The 17,876-nt window shown below is 42.1% G+C and overlaps 1 protein-coding gene across 1 annotated transcript in view; it reads left to right on the plus strand.

Annotated features, from left to right (window-relative positions):
* Positions 1-7,556: 7,556 nt before the first annotated feature.
* Positions 7,557-17,876, plus strand: part of ush2a (Usher syndrome 2A (autosomal recessive, mild)) — a 138,023-nt gene continuing 127,703 nt past the window's right edge. Inside the window, 4 exon segments of the mRNA XM_028402276.1 lie at positions 7,557-8,132; positions 8,454-8,668; positions 8,823-9,041; positions 10,857-11,025. Coding sequence (XP_028258077.1) covers positions 7,557-8,132; positions 8,454-8,668; positions 8,823-9,041; positions 10,857-11,025 — 1,179 coding nt within the window.

Genomic DNA, 17,876 nt, shown 5'->3' on the forward strand with positions numbered 1-17,876 from the left:
CTTGCCTTTTGGAGTTCATTTATTTTATTTTATCTTTGATTCATTATTATGATACGATAAAAGCTACTTGAGCATTTCAGCTGCCGAGGGGCTCTTATCGTTAACCTTGTGGAACGCATGTAAGAGTGGGTTCCACGCGCCGCATCGCTAATGGCCAACTTAACTCCTTTCTTCTCCTCCTCCACCTTCTGGCTTCATCTCTCCTTCCATCTATTTCTTTCTCTGAGCACCTTTCATCTCTTTATCTCGCTCCTGCACTATCTACTCTGTTCTCTCACAATCTCCACCTATTATGTTTCTGTTTTTTAAATACTTTCTCCATTCAGTATTCTATTTTCACATCGGTGGCATTTCTTTTGTGTACAGGGAAATGAAATCCGCACAGGTCTGTTTTACTCCACTCAGCATAACAGACTAACACATGACACAGGTTTTTGTGACTGTTTAAATCAAGCACCAAAAAGCCGATGTAACCCCGATCTGTCAGTGTTGATAATTGTGACGAGCTGGGTTTCACTGCTTTAATGTTAAACTGCCTCATGACACTTTTCATTCACAACATGCAACCACCTCCATTTCATTCAGTTATATAGTTGAAGTTTCCCTCAGAAATACAATCTCAGCCTTATAACACTCGTTAACACTGTTTTGAATGCAAAAAAACACAAACTGCAGGCTTTTGCCCTCAGTGAGAAATTAGCTATCATTGTATTTACAGGTCAAATGATTAGCAGTGAAGGAAACATGTCACACAGCTAATGCTTTTCACTCCTTTAGATGATGTTCTTGCTCTTGGCCACCTCAGCCACGAATTCCTTTAGACTCAAGTTTAAGCAGACAAGGTTTATCATGCCATCACATAGTACTGATCATCACCTCCTGTTCTGGCTTTTTTTCTAAAAAATTAAATATTTAGAGGTGCATGAAAATCTTTTAGTTTGGTTTTGCAGCTGCTTCCTGGCCATTTTTCTTCAGGATTTTTTCAAATGTTATTTTATGTGGAATATGCTATAGGTAATGCAGTTACACAAACTGACTTCCTCATTCAGACCTCCTACTGGCCTCTGATTTCATTTTACCAGTCTTCTTATTGGGTTTGAGAGAGGGCCTGGATGTGATTTTAGCTTCCTAATAAAGTGTCAAACGGGGTCGGTCTCCAAGGGTGACCATATCTGTTTTAGGCCTGTAAAGTGCTAATGTGTGGCAGCTTCACACTGATCAAACTGATGGTGTTTTCAAAGGCTGTTTTGGAGCTATTTAACCCCCACACCCACCCACACATTATGTGTGTGTATGTGTGTGTGGGGCTTCACTGCATGTGTGTTTTATCCCTCTATCTCCTTGTATCAGTGGTGGGGTTCCCTTGGGTTTCACAGGCCTGGTGACATAGACTCACGGTGGTAATGGCCTTTCACAGCATCTAGCTCCCCTGACAGACACACACACACACACACACACACGTACACTAAAAACAGATAAGGAGAGTACAGTGCACAGTCACAATTTTTGCACAAATATGGACACTGACAGGAAAAAGACACAAGAAATATGCAAGACATATACTGACGTCTGCACACTGCACTACCTTTCTTTCCACTTCGTTCTTCTCTCTTTGCCCCATGCTCTCCATCAGATCACAAATATTAGTCTACGTATGGCTCTTCATTTGTGCTAAGGTTAAAAGGTTTACCTATTCATTGTCATTCACTTTTTTAATCTAATTCACTGGAATCATAAATCACCTGTGTTCCTAAGCCTCACGTCCATTTCTGTCTCCTCCTTCCATTTCTCCAGCATCACCTCCTCACGTGTCACCTCATTCTCCATCCTTTCCCATCTCTCCCCCATCGCTCTATCACTCAGGGTGTAAAGTAGCTTCGGTGGCTGCATGCATCTGCGCTACATGTGCGAGCTATAAGAGGGTCAGCTGTCTATTTGCACTTTTAACGTCTTAACTCTATACGATGGGCCATTTATTCTCACTCTCTCCTCTCTCTCTCTCCACCTTCCCATCCTCTTTCTGTGTCTATTGCTCTCTATCTCTCTCTTAGGACAGTAAATGTTTTAACTCTCCATTCTATGGGCCATTCATTAAGTTAGTGTACGTTAATAAATAGTCTGACGTGTCGTTGGCCAGTGAATTAGTGGCACTTTAAATCCCCCACCAGTGGCCGATAGATAGCTGGAAGCTTTGATATGCAGCGGCCACTCTTCCTCAGAAAACCAATTAGAGCCTACTAGGGCCAGTATGTTCATTAGCAACTGTGTCAGATACAAAAGTTTGTTACATAAACAGTAACAAGATTTTCATGACTCGTGTCTGTTTACAGGGTGTTGAAGAAGTGTTCAAATAAGTCAGTTTGTCTCTGTGTTTATTTACTTCTTCTTCTTCTTTGAGCTCGTTGGCGGTTGGCAACAACAAATTGTTGCATTACTGCCATCAGCTGGTATGTTTGTTTGTAAACTGTCGCCATCACAAGAGTTTGCTGCTTTTAGTTGGCTTTAGGTGGATTGATGAATCCTGTAGTCTGTGGTCACTTATCAGGAGCCATTGTTAAGTGTGTGACTCCCATCAACATAAAAACATCTGCTGAGGCCAGTCTGTTGGTGTGTCCTGACTGCGAAGGTGGTGTGAAATAGGAAATAGGTTTGGATTTTTTTGATTGGGTAGTATTGTCCATGTATATATTTGCTGTGTATGTAAACATTCTTCCCTGTTATGGTCATAAATTAATTTAAAAAAAAACATTTTTTGTTGCATTGAGTTTAACCCCACGAATCTAAGTGATCACAGATTCTGTAAAGTGCCTGAAGCCAATAATACAGCCTTGACAGGGGAAGGGTGATTGGCATAGACAAAGTGATTGTGTGTGTGTGTGTGGAGAGGGAGTGAGACTGGATGATTATGTGTATGTGCATTGTCAAGAGAGGCAGGAGGTTAATTCAATCCTATAGAAACGCAGCACGGAGGGGATTGGACAGCACAGCCCTGAGGGTGTCACTGGCCTCAACCCCAATAGGGGGCAGAAAGTGTGCCCACACACACACACACAAACTTACACTCACAATATGGACAGTTTGACTTGAGGGTATAAAATCTGAAAAGCCAAATTGTTTTCATATCTAGTTTCTGTTGCATTTCATTTGGAGCCGTGGAGGATAAATGATGAACATGGATTAAAATATATATATCTATTTATAGAAAATACTGCATAAAACAAGGACAAGAAAGAAGAGGACGTTTAGAGAGAAGCAGTGATGGAGGACGGTGAGAGGGTTTGAGGGCATGGGGAGGGGAGAGGGAAATGGAGTGAATGAAGAAAAGAATGCCTGTGGAGAGTGGGACGTGTGGGAGAGGTGTATGAGTGGAGGACAGAAGTGACTGAAATAGAGAGAATAGACGGCCAGATGACGTAGGTGTCAGAGGAAAATGGAAGAGATTGCCTAAAATAAACCTTACATCAACACCGCAACGCAGACTCACACACACACACAGCAGCACATTCACCTAACACACACATGCTGCTCCTGAGTTTTGATGTATTTGCATGTTTGATGACAGCTACTGTAAATTTAATCTGACAGAATACATAGGCAAGGCAAAAAATTTGGTCACGAATTTAACGTGGCTTGAGAGAGACTGGCAGCGTTTAACAAATTACTGTCCACTAAAAATAAATAACCATCGTGGCTGGGCTGAAAGATGACGCCATGGTAGAAGTACCAACACGGCCCCAACACCACCTGAAGCCGGATACATTATTTGTATTAATTTCTTATTAATTATATGTTTTTATTAAATTCTATGACAAGAAAATCTAAATTTTTAAACAATTATTTGTTTGCTCCTTGTTGACAGACGTCAGTGGTGATGATAATACAGGAACATAAGTTTGTGGTAAGGACAACATTATGGCCCCCATCATCATGAGCTTCCAAGGTGGCTTCAAGAAAATCTCTTTTATCTGTTCACAATAAAACGTCTACACTCATGCTCTCATTAACTGCCATGTCCACACACACACACACACACACACACACTGGAAAAAAACATCTATAATCAGTGGCAGCCAAATGATGAGCTCACTCTCTCAGCAGTCAAAAACTGCTCTTGAATGCATCAGGCCTAAAATAGACGCGTGTGTGTGTGTGTGTACGCCTACACGTGTGGAGCTATTTCCATATGGAAAGTCTAATATTGTATTTTGTTTAAAAAAAAAGAAGACATGCAGCCCAACCACCAATTTATTCCACTTTTCCTAATCAGCAGTGAGGCTGAAGGTGTCTCCATACATATTCATGCTGCTCTGAAGACTCAGAGAGACGGTACATTCACAGCCTACATTCACCATATTAGCCTTAATGTTATTAGACCAGCAAACACAATTTAGCGAAATATAAGTCATACACAAGTCATTTAGAAAATGAGGTATTATTAATTGTGTGCTCGTCATCCAGTTTTAAACCCGTTTGTGTGATAGCACTTCAATCTGTGCATCTGAATGTGCCTGGCTGAATAAATTAGTACAATCAATGTATGACTAGATTCTTTGTCATGTGGACACACTCGGTGCAAATCTATGCAAATGTCTTATGAGGAGAGGATGAGAGAAACTCTTCTTGGCTAACAAAGCTCCTGATGATCATATCTGACACGGTGGTGTAATGTCACTTTCAGCCACTCAGATGGAAAGAGGAAAGTATGAAAAAGAAGCTTTCAGACTGTTTTCTGGGTAAATGTCAAATCATAGATGTGAAGGTTTGTTTGTGTGATGATGCCTGGCTGCAGGCTGTATTGGCCGATGGAGAAAGTCTCATCTCTGCCATGTACATACTGTATATATATATATATATATATATATATATATATATATATATATATATATATATATATATATATATATATATATATATATATATATATATATATATATACACATATATATATGGATATATACATTTTAAATGTGAATAGTGTCTTTAACTAATAACTGTAATCAACACAATGATTTCTTTCTCTCCTCCCTTCATCCTGTTTTCATTTGCTCCTTCCACCATCTTTCCTCCCTACATCTATCCTAGCCCCTAGCCACCTCCCCTCTCCTCCTCTCCCCTCCCTTTGCTCCTCTCTGCCTGGTATTGATTAGAAGGCGAACCTCTAATCTCCTTAAGGTCATTAGGAACACTTAATTAAAACCTAGTTAGAATGCCTTTGTTCAACCAAAGCAAATTGCAGCTGTTCAAACGCGATTAGTATGATAACGTAAAAACTTGTCGGCAGGGAAAAATATAAGAGAGGGCCTGTTTTTGGTAGAAATGTTTACACAGTTTAAATGAAGAGCGCCTGAGTACACAGTGCAAGTCTAAACTACTGTATACTTCAGCGTGTGCCTCAGCTTCTGATGTGTTTTTATTTTGTGCATGTTGAGGGGATTGTTTATAGTTCGTGATGAGGATTTATGCATGTAGCTGGCTTGGATTAGTCCATTGGACGAAATTGTAAAGATGTCATGTAGGACATGGTTTATTTGCCAGAAGAGGAAGCAGTGGTGTTCTCTTGTTGACAGTGTCAGTATTGTACAGCCTCCCTTTTATCTTGTGCAAAGAGTGCAAAGAGTTCTTTCACTGTGGCCAACTTCATTGTCGTTTTAATTTTTTCCTACCATTTGCTTTTATAGATTTTATTGATAGATTATTTAGGTGGGCTGCAGAAAATAAAATGATAAATGTGCAAATGCATCAATTTAAACCAAGGGCCTTGACCCAGGCTCATACTGAAGACCTCAAACACTGTCACTTGTTGGGAGGACTCCGTTTATGTCAGACAAAGCACTGCATCCCTGGTGACCCCTCACCTCACCAGCTCATGCAGCGCCCATGTAAAAGTATGTTATTGTGTTAGTTTTTTTCTTGTTTTTGTTGACTGTTTTTAGTTTGCATCATGCACCACAGTATGTTTAGTTATCACGCAAAGGTCTGAGCCGCAGATACCCCTCTTTTTGTTTGTTTGTTTGCACTCTAATTAAATAAATAAATCAATAAATATGTCCTCACTTTCTTCTGTCCTTACTTTATTTTCAAGGTTTCATTTTCATGTTTGTTTTTACTGCTCACTCTGTGATGAATAATATCCATAAAGTGAGGCATTTTGGTGAAACAGGACTGATGACAGATCCTAAAATGATTTATAAGCCCTCTCAGTGGCCGGAGCAAATCACCGTTGCCTGGCGACGGCGGGTAGCGTTCCTCTTCTTTTTTTTCCTGAGAGCCACTTGTCTGAAGCCCAGACGCATCATCCCACGTAGGGGGGTGGGGGGTGAAGCATTACTCCCAGGCAGGGGGTAATTATTTAAATCGCATATTAATACGTCGCTGTCAAATACAATCTCTGGTGTTCTGTAACAGACGCAAAACGGATATGTCGCTCTGTTTGCTCTCATGTCGCCTCCGGGGCTCTCAGGTTTCCGTTACTCGGTGGTTCTCAGCAGTGTAACGTTGCACCGGCGTTACTCTGTGCCCAGTATCCTGCCGCCTCGAGCGCTGCTGGCCAGATGGCAGCTCGTGGTAATCTCCTTAGCAGCGCGCGCCGCATGTTCTGAATGAGAGAGAGAGAGAGAAAGAGTTGCTTTGTCAAGTTCAGCTGTTTTTATTTTAGTGAGGAACTCTGCGCTCCGGTGAAATTATTCCACTTTGGATAGGACTATTTTTTTGTACGGGAGTCTCGTCTGCTCCCGCTGACAGACAGGCAGGCAGGCAGCAGGTGTGTGGCCGGAACAGGTAGCTTGTTTTTGTTCGACTCATGCAACAAGTGGAGTGTGTTACTGTGATGGGATAGAGCTCTGTGCGGGGAGTCCACAGCCACAGGTAAACCTCGTGGAGCCTCTGCATATTTCACAGCATCTGCATAGACTTGCAAATTTGCTCTGCCTGTAGCCTTTATTAGATAGACTGTCAGCTTCCCTGTTGTCTGACGGACATTACATGCAGGAGCCTGGACCAAGTAACAGTAGAGATGACAGCGGCAGGCCTCTCTTTGTGTGTCGAAATGTGAAATTGAAGCTGCTAAGTATTGTAATGAAGAGAGCTTTGGCCTAAGCCTCAATTTCCTACAAACTTATGTGAAAACCCGTTTCTTTGGATAAAACCTGGAGGCCAGATGCCAGAGGGAAGGGGCATGTTTAATTCAATGGAAAATGAAGAAAAGGGGAAAAGCAATGTAGCAGTATCAGTTGAGCTGTGCTTCCATCAAGCTGTACATGATAGCGCAGGCTTTGGCTAGGGAATAGCCTGCATGGCATTTCACTCTCCTCAGATTTGTCTCATGTTGGATTTTGGTCTCTCTTTCCTTCTCTCCTTCTCTCTTTTCCCTCTCTAGATTGTGAAATCCTACCTATCATGTGAAGGCTGTGGCTGTGGTTTGTGTGTGTGAGTGTGTGCGTGTGGTGTGTGTGGGTGTGAGGGACAGAGACAGTGTAACAGAGAGCTAAGCTTCGTAGCTTCACCCCAGGGGCACTGGCCTGTAAAAAATGTCCCTGTAACCCTGGAACCATGAAACCATGACAGTCATCACTTATTCAAGCGCTGCTGGAAGGCTTCAGAAAGAAATCCAGGTTCTTGAACATCCCTCTGCCTCTGGAAATGTCCAACAACACCTGTCTGAGTTTCTAGAACCTGGGGCCATGCTGGGCCCCTCAGAGGATCCCGGTCTAGGATGCTGTGGGGTCAGAGGACAGAGACGGGCTGAGGAAAGGAACCATCGCAAAGCTAAGGAAGGAGCAGGAAACTTGGAAAGGAAGGGGCGAACATGGAGCAGAGGAGTCAACGGAGAGAGGACGGAAGGAGAGCTGTGCAGTGTGCACAGTGCTGGCAAGAGAGAAATTACAAACGATCCAGAAGACAGAGGGAGAGAAGCACTCAAAGGGACGGACAAGAAGACAGATGTGTGTGAGTGGTCGTCAGTCACTGAAGGACAACACAAAATCACAAAAAGGATGAGAAAAAAGATGTGTTTGCCCCTGAAACACATCAATGAAGACAAGATGAAGATGAACATCATGGGGAGAGGGCATCATATCTTCATCTGCCTGCTGCTCCTCATCCTCAGCCTCTGTGCAGAACCGACAGTATCACAGGTAAGAATGACTTCTAGTGTGATCTATATATGACGCTGTCATTGACAATTATTATTGGTTACACCTGTGCTTTTAGCTGTAGTATTACTGCTCATCACTTCCAGCTGTGCTGGTACATCTCAAAATGATTAAAAACAGCCTGTAAGATCAGTGAATGTCAAAGTATTTTTCCTTGTCTGCTCCTTTGCAAGATTCTTGATCTTTATTAATTGTAAACGAGACGAATGTTTTTATTATTTTTTTTACTTTATAGCACTTTATTATGAGGGATTCTTTTTGGTGCTTTGGTCACTGTAATCACACTTTAAATATCCTTCATAGGGACATTTCCCACGAATGGAGAACATTGCTGCCTTCAAACCCGTGTCCACCTCTCCACGACGTTCCACCTGCGGCGTTCCAGAGCGGAGCAGCTACTGCCAGCAGCCGTCCACACAGGCTGAACTGCAGACATGTTATCAGGCCTTCTGTGTCCAGGATTGTCCCTACACATCCTCCACACCTCCGTATGCCCCACTGCTTCTAACTGCATACAGGTAGGTGCATTACCTGTTTCTGTGTGAAGTGTTTGATTTTATGACCTCTGACTTATCAGTCCATGTAAAAGAACAATAAATACCATTACGGATTTCTTGCCTATTTGCAAGTGATGTACAGCATGTAACGTATATCTAATCTCAATTCCACCAGAGGCACCTGTGTAACTGAGGACACTAACGATACACGTCCTGGGACTCAGAAAGAGACTGGAACCACGATCAGCTCAGATGGGGAGTCTGCTATATCTGGTAGTGTGCTGTTTAGACCAGCCCAGGATGGATGTCTGGTCTCTCCCCCGTCACAGTCGCTCGGAGCACTGGGTTCCCTCACCCTGGCATTGTGGATAAAACCGAGCTCTACTGGAGAGATGTGAGTTTTATGTTTTTGGCCTTATGTAATTTGGTTGACAGTCTTTGGATCAAAATATCATCAGCCATTCATTTGGCAAAAAAGTAAAAGTATTTTTTGATCTCATTCATCTATATTTATTTAGTTTTTATATATATAGAAAAGAAAGTGTAAGTGCAGGTCTGATCAGGTCACTTTCACCATCAGGAAACTGCCTGTCATGTCCTACTTAGACATGTTGTGTGTGAAAGACAGGGGATGAGTGTGCTGGTATGTTCCACGCAGGGCTAGAATGGTGCAGAGTTACACACTTGCAGATCAGCTTGCAATCACACACACACATGCACACATTCTCTCTCTCTCTCTCTCTCTCACACACACACACACACACACACACAAGAGATCAGTTGGCAATGCTTGGCAAACCATATATCTTACCCATACGCAACACTTAGAATTAGACTGCCTGAACAACATGAGGTGCTTTGTCGTGAAACTGAAACTAGGCTTAACATACATGATGATGTCCAGGGTGTACCCCGCCTCTCGCCCATAGATAGCTGAGATAGGCTCCAGCCCCTGTGACCCTGCACCGCAGGACAAAGCGGTTTAGATAATGGATGGATGGAAGTCGTGTAGGTGCGAGGCATCATCATGGTGGTTTTTGTGTTTTTTTTTTATCAAGTGAAAAAAACACACTCACAGATAGGTTTACAGTGGTGACAGGCCTGAAGACAGATATAGTGCAACACTAGACAGCCAACATATGTATCGTAGTAACTCACTTGCTGTGCAGTTAAATGTCACTGTCCAGTCAGTTTAACTCTGAGACGGAGAATCAGACAAAGATCAAATCTCTCCTTAAAATTTCATGCTGTGATTTTTGTTTGTCAAGTTGTCTGTCTGGGGATTCAGATGACAGACAAGTCTTGTTGTCTTGGTCTGCCGAACATGACACCTGTATGGCTGAATGCTTCTGAATGAAGTAATATCTCTCCCTCCCTCTCACTCTCTCTCTCCCTCCCTGGGTTTGTGCTGCTGCTGTTGTTGGCTATCATTCTTTTGTTGTAGAGACGATCATGGCTGCCATCAAAGAAGCCAGATGAAAGGAGGTCTCTGTCCTCACCTCTGTCCATCTCTCCTCACCCAGCTCTCTTTGTCTCCCCCTCTCTCTGTGATTTCACATCCCTCCCCTCATCTGAACAATGAACAGTGCCAGCCACCTGTTCTTACAAACCTTAGTTTTTAATACAACATGGCTTCTTGTACACAAACTGATCATAGATTCTGTAGTAGTTTGTCAATCTAAGATACTTAAGTGCCTAATTGTAAGTATTTTTCAAGGAAAGACTTCAAAGAAAAAGCACTGTGCACACTGTTGTCCAGTGGATTAAAACATTTGAACTCCTACATACTTTCTGCTCGTATCGATCTGTCTTTCTCCTCCTCCTCACAAGATATTCACACACATACATCTGCAGCCATACATTCCGATGGTCTTTTTACTCATGCATGTATCTATCTGTGATTTATAGGGTATGCTGCTCTGGGTTCATAAAAGCCATGATTTCCCATAAAATGTCAGCGATGGTGGTTAATATGACACGTGGAGCGTGTGTGTGTCAGCTCCTACCGCAGCTGCTGAAACCCCACAGTCATGTAAAATATTGATATTCCATGTGAAAATGTCAGATTGAGGGGCTGACTGTGTTGGTTTTCAAGTCCCTTCTTGCTTTTGTTTTTTGATTTAAACGTAAGTTCTGCAAATATTCAGATGCTGCTCGTGGACTGAAGACATTTAGTATTGTTTGTTTGTATGGTTTTTTTTCGTATCAGGATGCTGCTGGAGAAGAGTTCAGGTGGGCAGTTGGTGTTTTCGGTGTCTGTTTCGGGGCAGGCTGTCACCCTGCTGTACGGACAGCCAAGTAGTGCGACGGCTTTTACCATCCTCTTCAGAACAGAAGGCAGAATAGGACCGGAGACATGGACACATCTGGTTTTGCAGGTAAGACGTGTTATACGTTCAGTCCATGCTCCTGTTAAATGGAATATGTGTTTACGGACGCCCACAGTGGATGTGTTTGTGGGCATGCAGCTTAATCACTTAACCATCAGGTTTGTTTCTGTCTGTTGTCATAATGCTTGTGAAAGCGAATGTTCTCTTTCATCTCAGACACACGTGCACTGCCTCTGTCTTCTTTCATCCTCTGTCCATCCTTTTCTCATCCTCTCTACAAGCTAGGGGTAATTACCCTGGAAAACATCTGTTTTGGAACAGCTGCTGAGGCTGGGGGCATGCGCATCACTTTAGACACACATACACATTTAGCTGTTGCCTCAACACAATATTTGAAGTGTGTGGGGAAAAATGCAAGACTTTAGTCAAATCAAGCATGTTTTTTCCATCGTCAGTTGACCTAAGTGGTACATCAACTAGAAATTTTAGAAGACATCAGAAGGTAGAAATACAAGGCGACCCTGGACAAAAAAGGCTTTCATTAGCTCTGATCATTCTAAAATGGCAGCTAGTGAAGTGGAGAGAGTTTTGAGGCCTGAAATGAATGTCTGTGTGTATGTGTGTGTGTGTTGAAGAGGATCATTTTACAGATTACTCCACTGGACAATCTCTCTCTTTCAGCATCTCTGAATAACACCAAGGCAACATGGGGAGAAAATATAGTCACCATCAGAAGCCTTATCATTTTAAGTGGCTGTAACTTAAGTTGTCTGTTTTTCTGCTTATTGTCTGTAAAGTCTTCGGGCCAACACAGAACTTTTTATTTTGACAGTTTAGTTTACGAGCTGGCTGATTGGTGTTGATGCCTTTTACAATAATTTGGCAGTCGAACATGTCGTTGGCTAAATGTAGCATTGCTCATGGCTCAATTGGTGAGTAGCGTTTGTACAGTATGCAAGTATGCCTTCTAGCAATTGGGATGTCATATATGTCCATGTATACTGTACACATGTGTTGCAGGCATGAGGACTATAAGGCTTGTGGGCATTTGCCAAAAGAGTGTTACGTTTGGATGGCTTGGAGGTGTTGTGAAACTTGGTGCACGTATGTGTGCATGTGTTTGTGGGTTCCTGTGAATCAGTCTGCTTTTTGTTTAATGGTACGGTGATGTGATCTGCTTTGACCATTCAGAAGAATAACATAATCATCCTTGACACTCAAACACCATTCGCATACTGCCGTTCTTATGCACACACACACACGCACACACTTATCTACTCGTGCTTTCAGACACACACTCACAGTTCAGTGGTAATTTGTAGCAGTCTGTCAGCCACAATACAGACATTACCCTATGAAGGAGCTGGGTAATTTAGAAACCTTTCCTACACACACACATGCATACACACACACACACACACACACACCAGTCATCTGTCGGTTTGTAAAGATCAAAACACCAAAAAAGACAGTCAAAAGGAATACGGGTTTCCAAGTGCCAAGAGCAATTCACACACACACACACACTCCCTCCCTTTCTCACACAAACACGCGTACACACATGGTGCCAGGAGCAAGGTGCTGTAGGGATGCTGGTGCTCCCTAGGTAGTTGTCTTATCTGATTATGGTAACGATGTAGAGAATAGCAGAGGAGAATGTAGCCTGGGGGAGGGAGGGACTGACAGAGGAGGCGAGATGGGGGGAAGTGAGGGAGGGGGCTCGGTATGGGTAAGTGATAGGTACAATGTCCATCTACTATGGGACTTGCCTTTCAGTGCATTTTGCAGAATGTGTTGATAGTAGTTGGTAGTTGTGTGTAGGAAAAGTGTATGTACTAGTGCTGTGGATGAATACAAGATGGGGTCTGCTTAATTATCATAAATGTGTTTTTATCACTGTCAAAACCAAATCAGCCATTGATATCATAGCATTAGGAGGTCAGGCATTAGATGGGCCGTCTACAGTTCAGCTCAGAATTTTTCAGAAAAAGCAGTGGCAGGTATAACCAGTCATAAAAATTGAACAGTCATATGTATGTACACAGTTTCAGCAATCAAGCATCTGAAGAATTAAGACAAATATGGGTGAAGTGTGTCACTGTTTGAGTGTCATTGTAGGTTAACACAGTATTACAAGGACATACAAACACATCTGTTCATGTATTTATTGTGGGGAGTGAACTAGTTGTTCCCATCTCTCCAATTTATTCTGTCGACTCTCGACAGCTCATCTGCTTCACTACTCTGGCACTTGGCTGTTGAAACTTCGACTACATGCCATAATAACCTTAATGAATGTTTTCATGCACAATTACACTGGAAGACTCTGGCCTGTGTGTGTAGACTGGTGTAGTCTTCACACTGATTGATCCGATACGTCTCAGTGTCACTATCTCTGTCTTTCTTGCTTACATACTGTAGCAGTGTGTGCACATGCCTCATCACCTCACTTTATCTGAGAAGGGTTTGGCTTTGTTCCTCCTTCTTTCCTTCCTTTTCTTTGACTCTGTCATCCTCATTCTCTTCTTCACTACTCTGTCTTTATCAGGGCTCCTCCCCAGGAGAGATGCTCAAATTTGAAGAGATACAATTTTTTGATAGCACTGTGGTTAAAGCCAAAGTGACTCTAAATTGATAGTCAGAAGTTCTCCTCTGTATTGACAGGATGTTTCTGCTTTGGTAAAACTTGAGTCACAATACAAGGAGCTGCTGACATATGAGGGGTTTTAAGTTGAGCTTAAAAAAGTATTTGCACATCTGTTAGTGATTTCTGTACATGGTCCCCTAAACTTTATACAATTCTTTTGTCTCTGTTCCACCTTTCTGTGCATGTGTGTGTGTGAAGGTGAGGCAAGGTTGTTATGTAGGGGTGAAGCGGACACCTCTATGGTAGCCCTCTACCTGCTGGCACTAGAGGCAAAAGGGCATGAGACTGGCATCAATTACATAGTGAGAGAGGGTGTGTGTGTGTGTGTGTGTGCACACTTTAGAGTTTGTGTCTTTGAATCCATTTATTTTTTTAACATCCGTGTTTTATGCATGTGTGGTCCAGCTTAAAGCACTAACACGACCAGGGGGAGGAGTTTTATTCCCATTGGAGCTTTGAGATATGAGAGCTAAAAATATGTGCAAGGTGCTCTGGACAAAAAGAAACCCTTCATGCATCACATGTCATGTTACCCTGCCTCTATCAGAGACCCATCCTAAAACAGAAGTTGTATGTTAGAAACTCTTAGAGGTTACAGAAGATGCTTCATTTTATGTTCCTGCCTTTTGTTTAATGGTACAGTGATGTGATCTGCTTTGAACATTGCTGTGTGGCCAGCAGGGGATTGTGGGTGTTGTAGTTTTTGTGCACTTATTGCCATAAAGACAAAACACTCATATTTTTTCACACCTTTATACTCTGTAGGCACTAAAGATTTACAACAAGTTTGTATTTTCAGCAGCATACATTCCACTGTAAGGTGTCAGAATAACTTTGTCTTGGACTCATTAGACAGCAGCAGTGTAGGCATTGTTTTATTTCAGCATGTCTATGCCCAGTGTTATGTGTGTTATGCAGTGTTCACTGTCTGAGACCCTTCTTTGCCTTTCCCTCAGACAGAAAAAAGTCTTAAAGACTTATGGTCTTTATTAAAAGGTTGGTGTGTCACCTTATATATGTCCCCTTCTCTCTTTTTTTCCCTTTATCTCTTTCCTCTACTGTTTTTTTCTCCTGAAAATAATTTTCTCTTCTTGCCTTTCTCCTTTGCTCACTACATCATCTATCTCTCGTTCTCTCCTCCTTTCTTTGTCTCCCCCTCCTCCACCTTCTTTGTCCTTCCCTCTTTCCTCCCATCGGCTGTCCCCTCTTCCTCTCCATCTCCCTGGGGACAATTTTCTTTTCTTAAATAAACTGTCATAGCTAGTGTTAAAATATGGGCCTTACATGGGGTGAACGCAGCAAGGCAAAGGCATGGGGCCCTGGGCTGGTATAAAACATGGATAATATGCTGTGAGAGGTAATTGTATCTTTTAGCGCGGGGATGAGTAGAACAAATGTGTCTCCTCCCATCGTCTCTCTCTATCTTTTTTTTCTTTTCCCCCTCTCTTCCTCTTCCTATCTCTTCTTTTACACACTGCAGCCGTGCTAATATGATAGAGAGAATATTGGCTGTACATCAGAGCTGCTAACAGTTCATAGTAGGTGAGGGCATGGATAGAGGGATGAGAGAGGACTGAAAAGGGTGGGAAAGCCTTGGAGGGTGAATAACAAGGGGGGGGGGTGCAATAACAGGAGAGAGAGAAAGAGAGAGAGAAGGTGACAGGCCGGTGATGCATAAAGTCGTTTTGCTTATGGATGACACGAATATTTTGGAAGATTAAGCGTGATGATCTTAGTCCAAATCTGTGAAACTAGAACCATCTAACCAGTAGATGATTGTACATAATCTCTCTCTCTCTCTCTTAAGCTCGTTTTGTCTGTTGTTTCTTAGTCTCTCTCTCTCTCTTTCTTTTTCTCTCCTCCAGTATGCTTCTGTCTTTATCCCTTCATTGACAGCTTTTACTGGCTGTGGAATGAGGTGTGTTATCAGTGAGTGGCATGTCAGTCAGTCGCAGGGCAACACAGCCCAAAGGAGAGAGGCTGGGTGGAGAGTTGGTTATGCGGGATGTGTGGGGGCTGAGATGGGCAGTCTGGGATTAGAGGAGGTTGAAAGAAGAGGAAGAGTTAGGATAGGAAGAGACAGACAAGCATAAGAGGGACAACAAGAGAGGGGAACGTCTGAGAGAAAAGGCTATAAATACTTCAAGTGAGCTTGTGGAAAAAAAGGAGGAGGGATGGAAATGGTAAAGAATGAGAAGATGAGGTGAAGGTGCATAATGCAGGAGACAGGATGAGATGACATCCTCTGTGAGAAAGGTCGAACAGGGACAGTGGAGTATGTACACTGGCGTCTGTGTAAAATGACGTACTGAAGTTATCTCATTCACGTTTCAATCAAAGTCACATACAGCAGTGAGCTCTGCAGTGAGCTCTGCATTGCTTTAGCTGTTCATAAAATAATCAGACAGCAATATATGTATAGATCTATCTAGAATTGGTTTCTGGTATAAACCATATTTAAGGTCAATCTTTTTTCATTTGACCTTTACCTGTCGTATTAGGCTTTTTAATTCAGCAACCAAAGATGTATAAAAAAGAAAAACTTTTAGGTCTGCAACCTTTCGGCTGGCTAACTGATTAGCCTGAAATATATCCAAATATGGGTTGTTGATGAAAGCCATATGTCTGCTTGCTGTCTCAATAATTTTACATTAAATTAATGTATATCTTCCTTTTGCACTTGTATCGGTCATAGACATGTCATGTCGTCAGTGTGGGAAGGTGTAAGTCGAGACTGGATCATGTTCATTGAAAATGACCCATCAGGAAGTGTGACTGCAGCCCATAGACACCTAATTCCTCTCCTCACCTGTCCTTTTGTTCAACAGATAATCTGTCTGCATCTCTCAACACACATTTTACTATTAAGAAAGACCAAAGGCTAATTAGGTTGGTTGTGACACCATTTGACATGTATGATATACGGAATGATCACATAAGATTGTAAAGTGGAGCTTTCCTGGTTTAGAGCTTCAGTCACGCACAGCTGTTATTCAGTAAAATTAGATTTCTGTCAAAATAAAGGTGCTATCTGTAACAGAACTCAGTCTTTTCAACAGCTCATCAAAAGCATCAGAATACGTTTTATTTCAAATATTTTTTATTTATTTGTTCCTGTACCACTGTCGTCTCTGTGTCCTATAGCTACAAAGTGAACTCAGGAAAAAAAAACCCTGCTGTCCACACTGTGTACTGAGCCACGGCTTGGCAGGAGTGTGAAAATCGAGAAGAGCTTTAGTCAAAATGCCAGTCTACAGATCACTAAAAGCTTTCCACTCAGGGTTTCTCTGGGCTTTTAGAGGGGCTTAGGTGGTACTGTTGCCAGTGGGGTGAGTTTTGCACAGTGAAAAGATGCTTGAAACTCCCAAAGAGTACAAAAACAACAAACAACTGAAAGAATCTTTAAGTAACAAAGTTGAAGTAAATTGCTAATAAAAAAAAAAGTAAAGCTGTGAAAAAGTACAATTTTAAAATTACAATTTTGCCACCTGTTTTGTCACAGAACAATAAAATAACTGGCTACAATGCACATGCTGTGGAAAAGAAATATGCAGAAATAAGAAAAACTGTCCCGTTTCCCAGCAAGGTTACAGGACAAAATGTTTTCCTGTCTGCAACCAGGCCAGGTACTAATGGTAGTAATGGAGCCATGAATAGTGGCAGGGACCACAGGTGGCACAAGGGTTAAGATTCAGTATCGAGGCTGGCCCAGGACTGAACCCTGCTGAACTCCTCTCTCTCTCTCTCTCAGTCTCAGCTCCACTCTGAATGTGGCACACTGAGTTTACAGGAAAGGCGTGAGAGAGTAATTGTTTTACATGCTTATTATTTTTATATTGCATTTACAACTGATGTAGAACTTTAAATACATAAACTGACTGTTTACTATAATATTGTAAACAAACATTGTAACTATGCTTAATAAATACTGCTTATGGGCAACAGTGCATATCTGAAAATTAATGCTTAAGTTAAAAGCCTTCACAAAAATACATTATGTTAAAGTACAGGTAGAGTTTAAAGAAGTCCTTTCCTCTGGACACAGTCCAAATGAGACTAGTTATCAACACTGGAGAATTCTCCTTTCCCTTTTTCTCTCTATTTTCTAAGAACTCTGAAGTCATACCAGCTAAAGAGACAAAGAGAGGTAGAGGAAAGAAGCAGGTAAAAATACAGATGGGCAGAGAAAAGGGAAAAAATGGAGGAAAGTGTTTGTGAAAGCTAACAAAGGAGAGTTGGCTGTGTTTCAAAA

This window comes from Parambassis ranga, chromosome 3 (genome assembly GCF_900634625.1).
Source record: "Parambassis ranga chromosome 3, fParRan2.1, whole genome shotgun sequence".
Lineage (NCBI taxonomy): Eukaryota > Metazoa > Chordata > Actinopteri > Ambassidae > Parambassis > Parambassis ranga.